Raw genomic sequence first — 17,511 nt, 5'->3', positions numbered from 1 at the left:
GCATAATCTCTTCCAGTCCCGTCCATGTTGTTACAAAAGTTGGGTATTCATCCTTTCTGATGGAGGCATAATACTCCATAGTGTATATGGACCACATCTTCCTTATCCATTCATCCGTTGAAGAGCGTCTTGGTTCTTTCCACAGTTTGGCGACCGTGGCCATTGCTGCTATAAACATTGGGGTACAGATGGCCCTTCTTTTCACTACATCTGTATCTTTGGGGTAAATACCCAGGAGTGCAATGGCAGGGTCATAGGGAAGTTCTATTTTTAATTTCTTGAGGAATCTCCACACTGTTCTCCAAAGAGGCTGCACCAACTTGCATTCACACCAATAGTGTAAGAGGGTTCCCCTTTCTCCACATCCTCTCCAACACATGTTGTTTCGTGTCTTGCTAATTTTGGCCATTCTAACTGGTGTAAGGTGATATCTCAATGTAGTTTTTTTTTTTTTTAAAGATTTTATTTGTTTATTTGACAGAGAGAGATCACAAGTAGATGGAGAGGCAGGCAGAGAGAGAGAGAGAGGGAAGCAGGCTCCCTGCCGAGCAGAGAGCCCGATGTGGGACTTGATCCCAGGACCCTGAGATCATGACCTGAGCCGAAGGCTGCGGTTTAACCCACTGAGCCACCCAGGCGCCCCTCTCAATGTAGTTTTAATTTGAATCTCCCTGATGGCTAGTGATGATGAACATTTTTTCATGTGTCTGTTAGCCATTTGTATGTCTTCTTTGGAGAAGTGTCTGTTCATGTCCTCTGCCCATTTTTTGATGTGATTATCTGTTTTGCATATGTTGAGTTTGAGGAGTTCTTTATAGATCCTGGATATCAGCCCTTTGACTGTAGTATCATTTGTGAATATCTTCTCCCATTCCATGGGTTGCCTCTTTGTTTTGTTGACTGTTTCTTTTGCTGTGCAGAAGCTTTGGATCTTGAAGAAGTCCCCAAAGTTCATTTTCACTTTTATTTCCTTTGCCTTTGGGGTTATGTCTTGAAGGAAGTTGCTGTGGCCAATGTCAAAGTGGTTACTGCATATGTTCTCCTCTAGAATTTTGATAGATTCCTGTGTCACTTTGAGGTCTTTTATCCATTTTGAGTTTATCTTTGTGTATGGTGTAAGAGAATGGTCGAGTTTCATTCTTCTACATATAGCTGCCCAGTTTTCCCAGCACCATTTATTGAAGAGACTGTCTTTTTTCCACTGTATATTTTTTCCTGTTTTGTCGAAGATTATTTGACCATAGAGTTGAGGGTCCATATCTGGGCTCTCTACTCTGTTCCACTGGTCTATGTGTCTGTTTTTATGCGAGTACCAGGCTGTCTTGGTGATCACAGCCTTGTAGTAAAGCTTGAAATCAGGTAACGTGATGCCCCCAGTTTGATTTTTGTTTTTCAACATTTCCTTAGCGATTCGGGGTCTCTTCTGATTCCATACAAATTTTAGGATTATTTGCTCCAGCTCTTTGAAGAATGCCGGTGGAATTTTGATCGGAATGGCATTAAAAGTATAGATTGCTCTAGGCAGTATAGACATTTTAACAATGTTTATTCTTCCGATCCAAGAGCATGGAATGGTCTTCCATCTTTTTGTGTCTTCTTCAATTTCTTTCATGAGTGTTCTATAGTTCCTCGAGTACAGATCCTTTACCTCTTTGGTTAGGTTTATTCCCAGGTATCTTATGGTTCTTGGTGCTATAGTAAATGGAATCGATTCTCTAATTTCCCTTTCTGTATTTTCATTGTTAGTGTATAAGAAAGCCACTGATTTCTGTACATTGACTTTGTATCCTGTCACGTTGCTGAATTGCTGTATGAGTTCTAGTAGTTTGGGGGTGGAGTCTTTTCACTTTGATTCTTAAACACAATCCTTGTGAGGGGACTAACACATGTTATCGTCACTGATGAAGTCACTTACATTTGGGACAGCACTGAATAGTTGTCATCGAACGCCTAACATCTGCTGTTCTTTCCACTGCCCCACAATGGATATACATACACACACACGCATGCGCGCACACACACACCATATACATACACACACATTCCTGTGTATATTTACATTTATCCTTTATTCTCTAATTCCAAAAAGGGAAAAAGACAGATATACAATATATTAAAATTTTACAACCATTAAAGTAAGAGTTACCACATAGGAAACAAGTAACAAATGAAAGGACAATACTACCAACCCTGGGCTAAAGGAAGCTACCACAGTCAAGGATAAAAACTTAAACATTTTCTGCAAACAACATATACAAACAGCGGGCAAGTACACAAAGGCACTCAACCCTCATTAGTCATCAGGAAAATGTAAATCAAAACCACCATGAGATACCGCTTCATCCCCACCACGATAGCTATAATAAAAATGATGTACTCTAACAAGTGTTGGCAAGGACGTGGAAAGACTGGAACGCTTGTATGGTGCTGGGAGGAATGTAAAATGGTGCAGCACCTTCGGCAGTTGCCCAAAAGGTTAAATAAAGAATTATCATATAAGCCAGCAATTCTACTGGAAGAAATAAAAATAATGTCCACGCAAAATATGTCCATGCAAAAACTTGTATATGAATGCTCATATTCCATTATTCCCAAGAGACAACAAAGAAGACATCCCAAATAGCCATCAAGTAGTAAACAGGTAAAATAAAATGCAATCTATCTATACCATGAGCAGTTATTTAGCAATTAAAGGGAATGAGGACTGCAATTGCAGGGTCGTAGGGAAGCTCTATTTTTAATTTCTTGAGGAATCTCCACACTGGAGGTGAACCATGAGAGACTATGGACTCTGAAAAACAGTCTGAGGGGTTTGAAGTGGCGGGGGGGTGGGAGGTTGGGGGTACCAGGTGGTGGGTATTATAGAGGGCACAGCTTGCATGGAGCACTGGGTGTGGTGAAAAAATAATGAATACTGTTTTTCTGAAAATAAATAAATTGGGAAAAAAAAAAAAAATAAAGGGAATGAGGACTGATACACGCTTCCACATGAATGAACCTTGAAGACATTATGTTAACTGAAAGTACCAGACACACAAAAAAATATATTATGATTCAGCTTATTTATATGAAATATACAGTATTGGCAAATCCATAGAGATGGAAAGTAGGTCAGTGGGTTGCCTAGGGCAAGAGAAGTTAGGAGAAATGGGGAATGACTGCAAAAAGGGACAGGATATCTTTGGGGGGGTGACAAAAATATTCTAAAAATGACTGTGGCTGTAACTGTGGACATACTCAAAACCAGTGAATTACGCACTGTCAATGACTGCCTCGTACAGTGTGCAGAGACCTCTAGAAGGATGTTTAAGAAAAAAACTTAAAGATTTCAGTTTCCTCATAGCCGAAGTAAAAGAGTAAACATGATACTACTAATAATGGTCCAACTTCCTGAGCACTTACTGTATACCAGGAAGTGCTTTGTATGGGTTAATTTTCACAATAACCAGAGAAGATGGAAACTATTTTTAGCTCCATTTTATAGATGAGGAAATCAAGTTTAGCGAGTCTGGTCAGCTAGCCTGAGATGTTAGTGAATGGTGAACCCAGAGTTTCAAACCTGGGCATTCTGACTCCAGAGTCCATGCTTTACCCACCTTCCAAAAATTTTTGCCTCTGAAGATATGTATTTACAAAATATATGACATCTATTTATATTTAATTTTTAAAAAGGTGCCCAATGCCCTTGTTAGTAAAGAGAAACTAACTACTGTAAACTCAGATGGGGGAGAAAGACAGAATCAATATAACATTGACCCACCTTAGTATATCTTTGAAGACCTTTTAAAAGGGGATTATTTTTAATTCTCTCCCTTGAAAAAAAGTGACTCAAACAATTAAATTTTGATGTATTCTTTGCCCAGGCTAAAATTAATGGCGGTTCATCTACAGCTATGATTAAGTTTTATGGAAAAGGAGATTATTTTTATCAGACTTTTACGTATTATATTCTATACTTACATTCTTTCTTTTTTTTAAGATTTTATTTATTTATTTGACAGACAGAGATCACAAGTAGGCAGAGAGAGATGGGGAAGCAGGCTCCCTGCTGAACAGAGAGCCCGATGTGGGGCTTGATTCCAGAACCCTGGGATCATGACCCGAGCCGAAGGCAGAGGCTTAACCCACTGAGCCACCCAGGCACCCCTCTTATAAGTACATTCTTTATTTTAAGATCTCCTCTTCACTACAGTGGATTGAGCCCTTTAGGTGATAGATGGGGCACACCATCACACACCCAAACATTTAACCAAGCTGACTTGGTCTGAGATTATCTCCTTAATACTGAGTTCAACTTAACTTTATCACACAAATTTTTCCACAAACTGATTTTGTAAATAGAGTGTAGCATTTGGAGGTATATGCCAAGAGTATTTATTATTTGATCTGAGTTTCTAACATACATGATAAAATCTTGTGATTGCTTTGAGAATCTAATAGGATTTTCTGTAGCAGCAAACGGTTCCTAAAACGCCTCATTTTGTTAACTCAGAGGATACATTTTTTTAGCATGCCTGTGGCTCAATTTCCCTACATTTAAAGTAAAGCCAAGCATGCCCAAAGTTTCCTCCTAAAAATCTTGGATGAATTAAGGACAACATGTATTTGAAGTCTTTGAACACATCAAAAAATTACATAAGGTGGTTTGTAATCAAGTAAAGGATGTGGCTGCAGAATTAAAACTACTAACACCTGTACTGCAGAACAGCAATTGTCTAAACCCAAAGGACAAAACAGACCACATAAAGGAGAGTTCTCTTCTTGCTGAACAAGAGTGGAGCTTCCAAGTGGAAGGGTCTAGAATGCTTTACTGCAAATACTTACTGAGGGTCCAAAGCATGAGCAGATTTGCACCATTCTATAAAATACAAAAAGGCTAGGAATTGAAACTAAATACACCTAACAATACAGTGTAAAGATTAGGATTGGGTATGGGAGGGTTGACAATTTCTGAAAAAGTAGATAAATCAGCTTTGTAAATAATATATTTACCTAGAGGCACCTGGGTGGCTCAGTTGGTTAAGCATCTGACTCTTGGTTTAAGCTCAGGTCATGATCTCAGGGTCCTGGGATCGAGCCCCATATCTGGCTCTGCGCTCAGCACAGTCTGCTTAGGATTCTCTTTCCCTCTCCCTCTGCAGCACCCCCCACCCTGCTTGCTCTCTCCTGAGCACCCCCCGCAATAAATAAAATCTTAAAAACAAACAATAAAAGATACTTACCTTCCTCTTAACATCAGAGCCAAGGCTAAATATCAGAGACCAATAAAAACTCATCTCCAAAATGTAGTACCAGTACTGGGACGGCAGCAAGGGCTAAGGAAAATGACAGCATTCACTACTTTAGTATTACTGTATAAATGACTCATTTTAAGGCATTAAAATTTTGTTTATACCCATTTATGTTCCACAGAATTCCCCAAAATGGTGATGCTTTAAGGTTTCGATTTCTGAGGGACATCTGGGGGGCACAGCTGGTTAAGAGTCCAATTCTTAGTTTCAGCTCAGGCGATGATTTCAAGATCATGAAATGGAACCCCTCCTCAGGGTCCAGGCTCAGCACAGAGTCTGCTTAAGTTTCTCTCTCCTTCTGCCCCTCCCTCTCTCTGTCTCTCTCTTTCTCCCTCACTTAAATAGACAAAGTTTAAAAAAGATTTTCAACTTCTGAGAAGGAATCAAAGATAATATTTCAAGGCATTTTATTTCTGAAAGGGTAGACAAGAATTCCAAAATCAAGTTAAGGGTTTTGTTTGAAAGTTAATAAAGCTACAACACATATCAGAAGGGACTTACCTGCCTGGGATAGCCATTCCACACCTCCCACAGGTCATAGACCCAAGGTTTCTGAAAAAACAAGGGACCAAGAGAGAAAAAATTAGTTTGTCAGCATCAAAGGCTGATTTCAGCAGAAAATATAAGCTCTTTCTTAGGTCACTATTGTTCCTGCTGCACCTCTCTCTGTCGGTATTTATACATGTCCCCATATAACATGCCTGGGATACTCACGACTTCTAGTGAATCTGGGACCACACAGTGCTGTCTTGCACAGGAAATTATTCAGTCAGGGCTCCTGGGTGGCTCAGTCAGTTGAGCATCTGCCTTCAGCTCAGGTCATGGTCCTGGGGTCCTGGGATCGAGCCCCACATTGGACTCCCTGATCAATGGGGAGCTGACTTCTCCCTCTCCCTCTGCTTCTCCCCTGGATCCTTTTCTCTCTCTCTCACTTTCTTTCTCTCAAATAAATAAAATATTTTTAAAAATCTTTTTTTTAAAAAAGGAAATACTCAACTTACTATGCAGTTTATACATCACTTAATGAGGTAATCATTTAGTAACTCTTTAAACAGACAATGCAAAGGTCATATGGTAAGGGAAGATCTCTGATAAGTGAGTACCGAGTCTTGACGGAACAGGTGGTATTTTGTAAGGGCCTGGATGGGATTCGGCAGGTGGAGGTAGAGGTGGGAGGGACAAGACATTTCTGGCAGAGGGGTAAAATGGGCTAAAATCCCAAAGTGAGATATACCAGGTATGTTCAGTGGACTGTCAGGAGTCCAGGGTCATTGACACAGGGGTCATGTGAGTGGAAGTAGGGAGAGATTAGGTTTCAGACTTATGTTTGCAAATTCAATGCTTAACAAAGGCTTTGAAAGGCAGACTGAGGGGTTATGACTTCTCTAGACATTGACGTGATTTTAAAAGCATGAAAGCTGGTTAACTTATTGAGAACCTTATTTCATGAGGAATTCACAGGCAATGATTTTTCAAATTAAAGACAAATTCCCATCAAAGAATATTAGAGAGACAACTTACATCATAAAGAAAGACAATTCCAGCAACAGTAATCATTAAGTAAAATGCAAATCTCCAGCTGCCAAAAGAAAGAAAGATCTGGTAAAGGTGATTGACATTTGAGGAGAAATACGTTTGGAACGACGGTGTCTGGAAAGAATGCATGGGCGAATCTAATCTGATATCCTGACTCTGCCCCTTGTCTGATGGCTGTAACTGTAGGGAAATCACTTAACCTTGGGAAGTCTTCACGTCTTCACATATAAAATGGGAATGACAAAACTTACCTCAAAATATAAAAAGAATCGAGGCTAATTAGTGGAACGTATTGATCACAGTGCCTGGTATGAAGCAAGCATTAACTAGTGGGGACAACTATTACTCCTGTTTGTATTATGCCTGACATTCAATAGACCCAGTTCCTGGTACACAATGGACAACGTTTTGACATTAGTATTAATCTAATCCTTTATTTTATCCCAGTGAAATTTTAATTTCATTTTATTCATTTCATTTATTTTCATTTCAATTTCAATTTCAATTAATTTCATTTTAATCCTTTATTAAGTCCCAGTGAAAAGGTTTCCATGTGGCCAGACTTTAGTCTTGTCTCTGAAAAGCAGACTTCAAAGAAAAAAAAAAAAAAGCAATTTTCTCATGTATGGAGAAAGATCCTGGCTCAAACAAACGAACTGTAAAGAAAACTGTGAGTTAATCAAGAATATTTACTATTATTAAAGGTTTTTTTTAAAAGATTTTTTTATTTGAGAGAAAGAGAGAGAGAGAGAGGGGGACAAGCAGACTCCCGCTGAGCACGGAGCCCAACATCAGGCTCCATCTCACAACCCAGAGAGCACAACCAGAGCTGAAACCAAGAGTCTGCCCACGTAACCAACTGAGCCACCCAGGCACCAGTTATTAAAGATTTTTTTTTAAGTATCATATTGGTATTTCAATTTTGTTTAAAATAGAGTCCTTCCTTCTTAGAGATACACACCAAAATATTTACAGTGAAATCATACAATGGCTGAGATCTGTGTCAAAAGTAATTTTCAGTAATACTGAGATGAAGGTGGTCAAAAGGAACATACTCTGGGTTACAGGGTAAAGAAGTCCCGGGATGTAATGTACACAGTGATGACTAGAGTTGAACTGCTGCATGGCATGTTTAAAAGATGCTAAGTGAATAGATCCTCAAGTTCTCATCACAAGGAGAAGACAACGCTTTTTTCCTTTTTGTACGCTAACTAAATTCACTGTGGCGATCATTTCACAATATACAGAAGTCCAACCATCATCCTGTACGCCTTAAACTTACACAGCGACGTATGTCAACTTTATCACAATATAAGTGGCAGAAAAAAATTTATCCACAGAAACAGTCTTTTGGGGGGCGAGGGGGGACACAGATGACGCGGGATTGCCATCAACTGGTGATAATTAAACACGATGATGGGTACATAGCACACAGAGCTCCTTATACCAGTCTTTCTGCTTTTGTGTATGTTTATAAGTTTGCAAAATAAAGTTTCAAAAAAAAAAAGGTATGGCTGTTTTATTTCATGATTGCTGAAGCAATAATAATATTAAAAATAATATTTGTTGGGGTGTGTGGGTGTCTCAGTGGGTTAAGTGTCTGCCTTTGGCTCAGGTCACGATCCCAGGGTCCTGGGATAAAGCCTGGAGTCCAGCTCCCTGCTCAGTCTGCTTCTTCCTCTCCCTCTGCCCCTCTCCCGCTCGTGCCCTCTCTCAAATAAAATCTTAAAATAGTAATAATAATAATAATAATAATAATGTTTGTTCCTTATTCTTGAATAATGCTTTAGAGCATTTTCTTCAATATGTCTGAAAGCTAAGTAAGAAAGAGGAAGGCAGACATAGATCCCTTTAAAAAAAAAAAGAGTTAACATATAAATTGAAAATTTGTGTATCTTAATTGTGAAGTCAAAATTCAAGTAGTTTTGTCGAATTTTCTATTAGGTTGCTTTTCTTCTTGTAGTTGAGTTATAATCATTCTTTTTTCTGGATACAAGTCCTTTGTCAAATATACCTATTGGGACATTTTTTCCCATTCTATGTTTTCTCTTTTTGTTTTCTTCTTTTTTTCCTTTTAAAAAAAATTTTTTTTCCTGTGTTTGAAAATTCATTGTTTAGGCACCACACCCAGTGCTCCATGCAATACGTGCCCTCCTTAATACCCACCACCAGACTCACCCAACCCCGTTTTGTAGATGGACTGTCAGGCTCATCAAAGGTAAAACCAGTTCCCCAGCTCCCACACCTAAGCAGGTAACACAGCTGAGGCTGAGGACAGGTCTCTGGACTCCGAAGCCAGTGGTTCTTCCTGAACATTGTCTTGCCTACAGGCCGGATGATCATCTTTCTTCCTGGCTTGTTTTGATAGAAAAAAAGTAGGATCCCAGACGTCAGAAATCTGAACCATAAAAATACCCAAAGAACATTTGATAAGTAGAGCCGGCTGAGGCCTGCCCATCCTTGTTATGTTCACAGCCCATCCGGCAAAGGGCCACATTTAGACTCAAAGAGCATATCCTTGGCTCCCTGGATTATCGCGGCCAAACAGGAACAGAAAAAGTAGGATCAGATCTGCCGGCCCCAGAGGAAGCCGTGAGTCTAGGTGGCACATCTCGAATTGTTCTTTTCTCTGGTATTTGCTGACCTCTTGACTCTGTTCCAGGCGCTGTGTTCATCCCGTGGGTGTTGTCACATGTTTATCTTCACAAAAGGCTTCTGGACTAGGAACAGTAGATAAGGTGGTGACCACAGAGGGACACAGAGGTTGGGAGAGATCATGTAATGACCCCCGAGGCTGTGCAGGGGACATCAGATGTGAATGCCAAACCCAAGCGTCGCACTTTCCTTAACTGGTCCTGGTAGGCTCCATTATGCTCTCCCGGGGGTTCTCAAAGTGTGTGCCCGGGATTCCTGGCGTCAAAATATTTCCATAACATGACTACCATGTTATTGCCATTTTCACTCATCCCCTCACAGGAACAGCGATTTCCAGAGGCTCAGTACAGGAGATACCATCATCACTCTAAGAGTTGATATGATGTGCGTTTGTGTATTCTTTTTTTTTTTTTTTAAGATTTTATTTATTTATATGACAGACAGAGATCACAAGTAGTCAGAGAGGTAGGCAGAGAGAGAGAGGAGGAAGCAGGCTCCTCACTAAGCAGAGAGGCCCAATGCAGGGCTCGATCCCAGGACCCCGGGACCATGACCGGAGCCAAAGACAGAGGTTTTAACCCTCTGAGCCACCCAGGTGCCCCATCGTTTGTGTATTCTTAGGTTTTATAAATGTCTCTACCTTCATTTCTAGTATTGGTAGCCATAACATACACAAACAAGTGCTCTTTGGGGTCCTTCAGGGTTTTTCAGAGGACAAATAGGGTTCTAAAATCAAAAAGTTTGAGAACCGCTGCACTTCCCTAATTGTGAGATGAATGATAAAGTACTTGTTGATGCTGTTTTACTTATTTCAGATGAAAAAGGTAGTAAAACTGTCCTCCCTCCTTTTTTTTCCAGGAAGGCCTGAGAAAAATTAAATTAGAAGTGAAAAAATTTCTTGGAAAAAAAGAAAAATCCAGAAAATGATTGGTCAGGCCCAGATGGCAAATGCAATCTTGAGCAATGGAGAGAGAAGCTGGCAAGGCCAGCAATGGGGCTCAGGATGGGGCAAGGCCCATGGAGCAGGCAGGGACCTGCCCCTGGGTCAGCAAAGGCAAGATGGCAGCCCAGCCAGCCAGAGGGGAGCCCTCCCTCCAGAGTTAGGAGAGCTCCCTGTTTATCTACATCAGTTCCTTGGAAATTACCTGGGATCTTTGTAATAAACTTTTTGCTGCTAGATGGAAATGATTATTTAAAAAGAAAAGTGGACAGCTAATATGGAGTTTACTTTAAAAATAAAGGATGCACTGTGGGTTAAAATCCTGAATTCTGCAGAACAGGGTTTAGGGGTCATCATTTTTAAATGTAACCAATTACAATAGCCAAGATATGGAAGTGCCTTAGTGCCCATCGACAGATGAATGGATAAAGAAGATGTGAGATACACACACACACACACACACACACACACACACGAATACTAGTTGGCTATAAAAAATGAAACCTTACCATTTGTGCAACATGGATGGAGCTAGAGCGTATTAAGCTAAGTGAAATAAATCAGACAGTCTAGAAAGACAAATACCATATGATTTCACTTACACATAGGGTCTAAAAAAGAAAGCAAGTGAACAAATAAAACAAAATAGAAACAGACTCACAGCTACAGAGAACAATCTGGTGGTCGCCAGAGGGAGAGGGTAGGGGTGAAACAAGGGAAGGAGAGTCAAAGGTGCAAACTACCAGTTATTAAGTATATAAAACTTGGGGATGCAGAGTACAGCACAGGGGATACAGTTAATAATACTGTAACAACTTTATATGGTGGCAGACAGCTGCTGGATTTATTGTTGTGATCACTTCCGAATGTATGTAGATGTCCAATCACCATGTGAAACTAATCCAATTCTGTAGGTCAATTATATATCAATTTAAAAAAAAGGAAGTCATCAAGGAAATAAAACAGTAAACTTAAAACCTCCTGATATTATAGAGGAGTTTCTGCCTTTGGGAAAGTCATTGTTAAAGCTCGGTGTTGGGAAATAAGTTTTCTGAGATTTCCCACATGCGTAGGGCTAGGTGTCTCTTACTATGATTCCCACAGCACATCACATTGCTGGAGGAATAAAGCACAATCCTCATATGATTCAATGGCTTGGCATTTTGCTTGATTTATTAAGTCTACAATGGTGTTCTGACTTTGAGGAAATTTGTGGTATCTGTAAAGAAGAAGGTAAAGCTTGCATTTGGTCTGTTGGCCCGCTTCTATATCCTGAATACATTGTTCACTTTCTTTCTCTGCCTCCTTGCCTTCCTTGAAACAAACTCCCTTCAAATCCTGAATTCTTTTCTCATGGAAATCCCAGCTCAATCCTCAAGGTCCATGTTGCCACTCCCTCCTCTAGGTCTGACCTCTAAAAAGCCTTCCTCTACTGTAACCAGCTCTACCGACACCATCTGCTCCGAATGCCCTCCACGCATTGAAACATGACCATGGACTAAAGGGGTAGAGGCTCATGCACCATTGGTAGAATAACTGGATGGATCCTGTGGTTTCACAAGGGACAGTCTGGGCTCCCTGATTGCTGTTTAAGGCTAGTGACCAGGGCTTCCACTTTCACTTCCCTCTTAAAATCTAGAGCTTTGAATATTATTCAGCCTCAGAAACGATGAATACCCACCATTTGGATCAACGTGGATGGAACTAGAGGGGATTATGTTAAGTGAAGTAAGTCAAGCAGAGAAAGACTATTATTGTACTGTTGCACTCACATGGAACATAAGGAATAGCACGGAGGGCCATAGGGGAAGGGAGCAAAATCTGAAGGGGGAGAAATCAAACCAGGGAGATGAACCATGAGAGACTGTGGATCCTGGGGAAAAATCTGGGGGTTTCAGAGGGGAGGAGAGTGGAGAGGTGGAGGGAAGGAGTAACAGGGTGATGGGTATTGAGGAGGGCACGTGCTGTGATGAGCACTGGGTGTTATACTTAACCAATGAATCGTTGAACACTGAGAAAGAGAAAGAAAGAAAGAAAAAGGAAGGAAGGAAGGAAGGGAGGAAGGAAGGAAGGAAGGAAAACAAAGGAAGAAAGAAAGGTGTTTTAAGAAGAAAAAATCAGACAGAAGCTGTTGACCAAATTTCACATCTGGTGCTAGTTTATCTAGTTACACCATGAACCCCTTTCCTTAACAGGGATTCCTGAATTTTCTCCCAATTCCAAATATACCACATGAACAACTTGAAAATGGGGGAAAGAACAAAACAAAACAACCTAGAACTCTGCCCAGTGTAGGGCTGAGCCGCGTACAGAGAGTTGACATAACCGTCTTCATTGCCTGGCTGACTGATAGCTGACAGCCCAAAATTCCCTTCCCTGGCCTGAATTCCAAAGCTGACTTTCAGTAGACTCATCAGCAACCAGATTCCCAACATTAGGCCTCATTGACCCAAATGGTTAATTGACCTAGGCGGTTTCTGGTTGCTGAGAGCTAAGCATTATGGGTCAAGAGGCAATACCACGGAGCAGAAAGAATACCACAAAAAGAGTCAGAAGACGTGAGTGCCACAGCCCTGCCAACAGCTAGGGTACCTTGAACAAGTTCCTTTAAGAAGCCAGACCCGTAGTTTCTTATTTCTGTTTTCCCTCCCATTTCATTGAGATTTGATTGACATACGGCCCTGGAAAGGTCGAATCATTTTTCATTTCTTTCACGGGGCTAGCTCCACTTTCCTTGCTTACCTCATAGCATTGGAGGGAGGATCAAACATTATTTATAAACTGTAAGGCACTATCATGTACAAGAAATTACCAGAGACTTTCCAGCCTGATTCAGCTCCAGAGGAGAGAATTTGTCCCTGCCTGGGGACCTTACTTAAGATAAGAATCATTTGCTAGGAAAAATACATGAACAATAGTAGGAGAACAGGAAAACGTTATATGAGTGAGACCAGTGCCACCTTTTAGTGCTTTGTGGCGATGGTTTAAAGAGACTGGCCAAGCTGACATCAGTGGTAACAACATTATCCAAACTTTCAAGAGCTAAAAATCAGAGAAGCTATTTGGAAAACAAACCAGGCCATTCACGTTGAGCTTCCAGTGGAAGCCTGTGATGGGAAATGATCGCTTGTTTCGAGACACCTTGAAGACTTGGGTTTGTGCCCCTAACCCTCACCAGCATCAGAGCAGGATCACAGTCCCCAGGCACGTACAGGTAAACAAAGGAAGCCGTTAAAGCTTAGCCCCAGCCTCCATTTATGTGAGCGTCTGGCATCAGCTCTCTAATCAGTTTGTCATCGAAACAAAAAATGTCTGGTCAAAGTCACCAGACAGTGTGAGGCCCATAAGAAATGCACAGAAAGAAGGGACACTGTTGGTGTGTAGAATGTGGCATCAAACACAATCCACGGGCGCCTGGGTGGCTCAGTCATTAAGCATCTGCCTTCGACTAGGGTCATGGTCCCAGAGTCCTGGGATTGAGCCCCACATTCGGCTCCCTGCTCCATGGGAAGTCTGCTTCTCCCTCTCCCACTTCTCCTGCTTGTGTCCCTCTCTCGCTGTGTTTTTCTCTGTCAAATAAATAAATAAATAAAATCTTTAAAAAAAACAAAAAACACAACACAACCCAGCGAATGGGCATTTGTCTGGACGTAAAGAAGAAGAAAAAAGTGAGAGCAATGACCTAGTCCACCTTTTTCACAGAAGTATTAGTTTTTGCCACCAAGGGAGTGGCAGGCAAGAATTCTATCACTGAACCACCCATGCGCCACCAAGGGAGTGACCCAAAGTACAACAAAATTCTAAAGGAGGGGAAAAAAACCCATAGAACTCAAATGAAAGAAAAAATAAGTGCCATGTAGCCTCACTGCCCCCAAGGCATATTCAAAGTAGCCAGTTCCGGCAAAAATCCCACTTGGTACCCCAACTGAGGCTGACGTCTCCCCTCCACCCCACCCCTCTGTACCCCTTCCCGCTAAAATCAAGTGGGAAATCCAGAGGAATGGGCCTTCCGGTCCATGGGCATGGGGTGGGGGATCAGAGGGGAAAATGAATCAAGTGGGACAGAAAAAAAGACACCTGCCCATTCTCTGCTCTTGTAATGTGATATAATAATCGAAATATGATTGGAAACAGGTGATAAAGTCTTATGACACAGGGCTGACCTCTACCCTAAGAAAAAATAAACACCAATTTAGACATTTGTATTTTTTTTTCTGGACTTTAAGATAAGTACATTCCATCTCCTACTCGTCTTAGAGAGTTCACAGCTTTACCCCATTTTATTGAGAAGGAAACTGAAGCAGAGAAGCGACTAGCTTAAAACACCCAATGGGTGAGTGACAGGGCTGGGTCCAAGCCTTCTTTGGCTCCAACGTTAGTGTTCTTTCTGAGATGACCATTCTGCTCCATTATTATAAAACTGCAGCTTTGCAAAAACCTTGACTGACCATCTTACCAAGCTTCCTGGAATTTCTTCATCCTGCACGGCCTCTCTTGATTCCGCCGACTCCTAAACCATCTTTCCACCTGACGCTCTGTCAAGTTACACTTCTTTGCCAGTCCGTAAATATCAGTCTGAAAAGGGATAACATGAATGAACAGGCAATAAAGAGCAGTCAGATGGGAATGCGGTCAAGATGGGGTTATGGCGCGATTGGGTTACCAGAGCTCAGGTGCTGGAGAGGGGACACATTCTGCGTTAGATCTGGAGCCAGTGATTTGAATTTACCTCTTTGGTTTATGGGATCACACACGCAGACACACCAAAAAGAAGAAGAAGAAGAGGAGGAGGAGGAGGAGGAGGAGGAGGAGGAGGAGGAAGAAGAAGAAGAAGAAGAAGGAGAAGGAGAAGGAGAAGGAGAAGAGAAGAAGAAGAAGAAGAAGGAGAAGGAGAAGGAGAAAAAATCCCAGCACTCTGAGTTACCAAGAAACATCAATACTCCGTAATTTAGCAGCAACCCATACATTCGAGCTGCGGAGGTATGCTCACTCATTCAGCAAAGTTTTATCTAGGCTTCCTAGGTATCAGCTCGAGTAGTAGAGTTTCAGATCAGATCCAGTCTCCTCATCTTTCCTACAAGGTAACTCAAACATCAAGAGTTTTAGTAAGTTGTCCAAGACCTAAAATTAATAATAAAGTGAGGGTAAGAACTGAGGCTAATGCACTTCCTGGTCTTTCACACAATCTTAGTGATGGCTCCACCAGGTAAGACAGCAAAAACTCAAACATGTGTTGGCTATCACTGTCACCTTTAATCAGATGTAGAGCCCGTGTCAAACTAATCCAAAATAATTTCAATCATTAAAAAAAAGTAAAAATGGTAGAATATACTAATGATGATTGCTTCTCTTCTGGGAAGCAGAACTCATTTTTAAATTTGGACATAATATGGATGATGGAGTAGCTCAAAGGTCATACACTTGAAGTTCTTCTCCTAGGGCCAGACCAAAAAAGCACATGGCTGGATGGATCAGGTCTGTTTCATGGCAGGAGCTTAAGTTATATTCTCCAACACAGTCAGGTTTTAGAGGCTAAACCTACAGTGTTTTCAACTGACACAAAGAAATAAGATCTGTAAGTTTTTGAAATACCTTTACCCTTGATCCTTCATTTTCCAACACAAGTACAAGAACTATTTCCATCTCCTCTTTAGTAGAAAAATAAAATGGCATCAAACTGACCCTCAGCCTCAGTGTGGACAAGATAGGCAGGAGCTGTGGACGCAGCAAACAGAAAAGCCCCTTCTTGTTCCAGAAGGGCATCTGTGAGCCAGTTCTGGCCGGTGGCTCCCAGAGGGAAAGTGCACACCCAGAATCTTAATGGGACATTGCTAACGGGTTCTAAATCTTGACTGGTGCCTCAAAGTAGATTAAGCCAATCGTGGACCAACATTGCAAGGGCCGAATAAGGCCTGCCTGGTGGTTGTACACCCCAAGGTCTGGGACCAGTCACACAGTTTCCCCTGTGTTATTGTGCAGAGTTGCCCTAATTGTTCAGGCGCACAGCGTTAACAGTCGATACAATTCATAAAGCAGCTCTGACACTGAAGACTGGCAAAGGCCTAATTGCAGGTTCTCTGTACCTCCTAAATTGCTACCTATTATTTAACCAGCAAGAAGGAAAGCAGAACAAAACAAAAACAGGATATGGCCCATATGATAGTCTGTTTCCTCCCGAATACCTACTCTTACAGGCCGAGGGTTCACGGGCTGACGTCTGGTCGTTGTTTTGTTTTTGTTTTTGTTTTCTGTGCTTTTGAGAAGACTGAATTGTCAACCACTTATTTCTGCCTCCTTCTTGCAAGCATCGTGCTAGTCCCTGGGGAACTAAATGAATCATAACACGGACATGGGCCAGGAAGGAAGAAAATAAAACAAAGAATTCTGATGAAACCCCACCAGTGCGAAGATAGGGGAAGAGCAGGACCCCATGGGACCTACGCCTGTGGAGACTTTCTGAAAGTTCCACATAGGCTGGACCCTGAAAAACGCCTCGGAGAAGGAGAGGGTAGAGAAGGGACACATCCTGGATGAGGGGCCAGCGCGTGAGGTCGTCTGCAGGTGAGCGCAGGGGTGTGCAGGGAACACCTGGGGAACAGAACGAAGTCTGGCAGGGTAGAGCCCTATGAAGAGGAGGGGAGGAAAGTCATGGAGAGGCTCACATCAAGGGGTGCCTTGTCTGGGATTTATCTTGGGGATGACAGGGCGTTGGCCCTGATAAAGTCCCCCTCCAGCAGTGTGGACCAATGGAAGGAGCAGGAGTATGTCTGGAGTTGGACACTGCGTTCACTTTGCCCTTTTGTCCACGGCCTTTGTTCTCACAACTCTGGAGGTCTGGATTCACTAACCCACACAGCTCATCACAATCCCTCATGGGAAGCAGTTCCATTTTATGATCCCATCATTTCTATAGATATCTGCTTAATAAATGCATCTAGAAATAGCACTCAAACATGATGTGAAGTAATTTATTTTCTCTTTTGGAGCGCAGATGTGTCTGGTTGAATGTCAGTCTTGACAATACTGGCTTCGTTCACTATAATCTTATTGGGATAGAAAACCTCTTGGAAACAAAAGTCTCTGGAAGTA

The 17,511-nt window shown here is 41.7% G+C and overlaps 1 protein-coding gene across 2 annotated transcripts in view; it reads right to left on the bottom strand.

Moving 5' to 3' along the window:
- CERS3 (ceramide synthase 3) overlaps positions 1-17,511 on the bottom strand; it is a 107,511-nt gene that overhangs the window by 50,785 nt on the left and 39,215 nt on the right. For both annotated transcript variants that reach the window (XM_044231162.1, XM_044231163.1), the window contains 4 exons: positions 14,879-14,997; positions 6,813-6,870; positions 5,793-5,843; positions 5,223-5,315 (listed from right to left, as the gene is read on the bottom strand). In XM_044231162.1, the coding sequence (XP_044087097.1) occupies positions 5,223-5,315; positions 5,793-5,843; positions 6,813-6,870; positions 14,879-14,997 (321 nt within the window). The remainder of the gene's footprint in view (positions 1-5,222; positions 5,316-5,792; positions 5,844-6,812; positions 6,871-14,878; positions 14,998-17,511) is intronic.

The sequence above is a fragment of the Neovison vison genome, chromosome 13 (genome assembly GCF_020171115.1).
Source record: "Neovison vison isolate M4711 chromosome 13, ASM_NN_V1, whole genome shotgun sequence".
Classification (NCBI taxonomy): domain Eukaryota; kingdom Metazoa; phylum Chordata; class Mammalia; order Carnivora; family Mustelidae; genus Neogale; species Neogale vison.
Note: the sequence above shows the minus strand (reverse complement) of the source record. Positions and strands in the feature narration are given on the sequence as shown.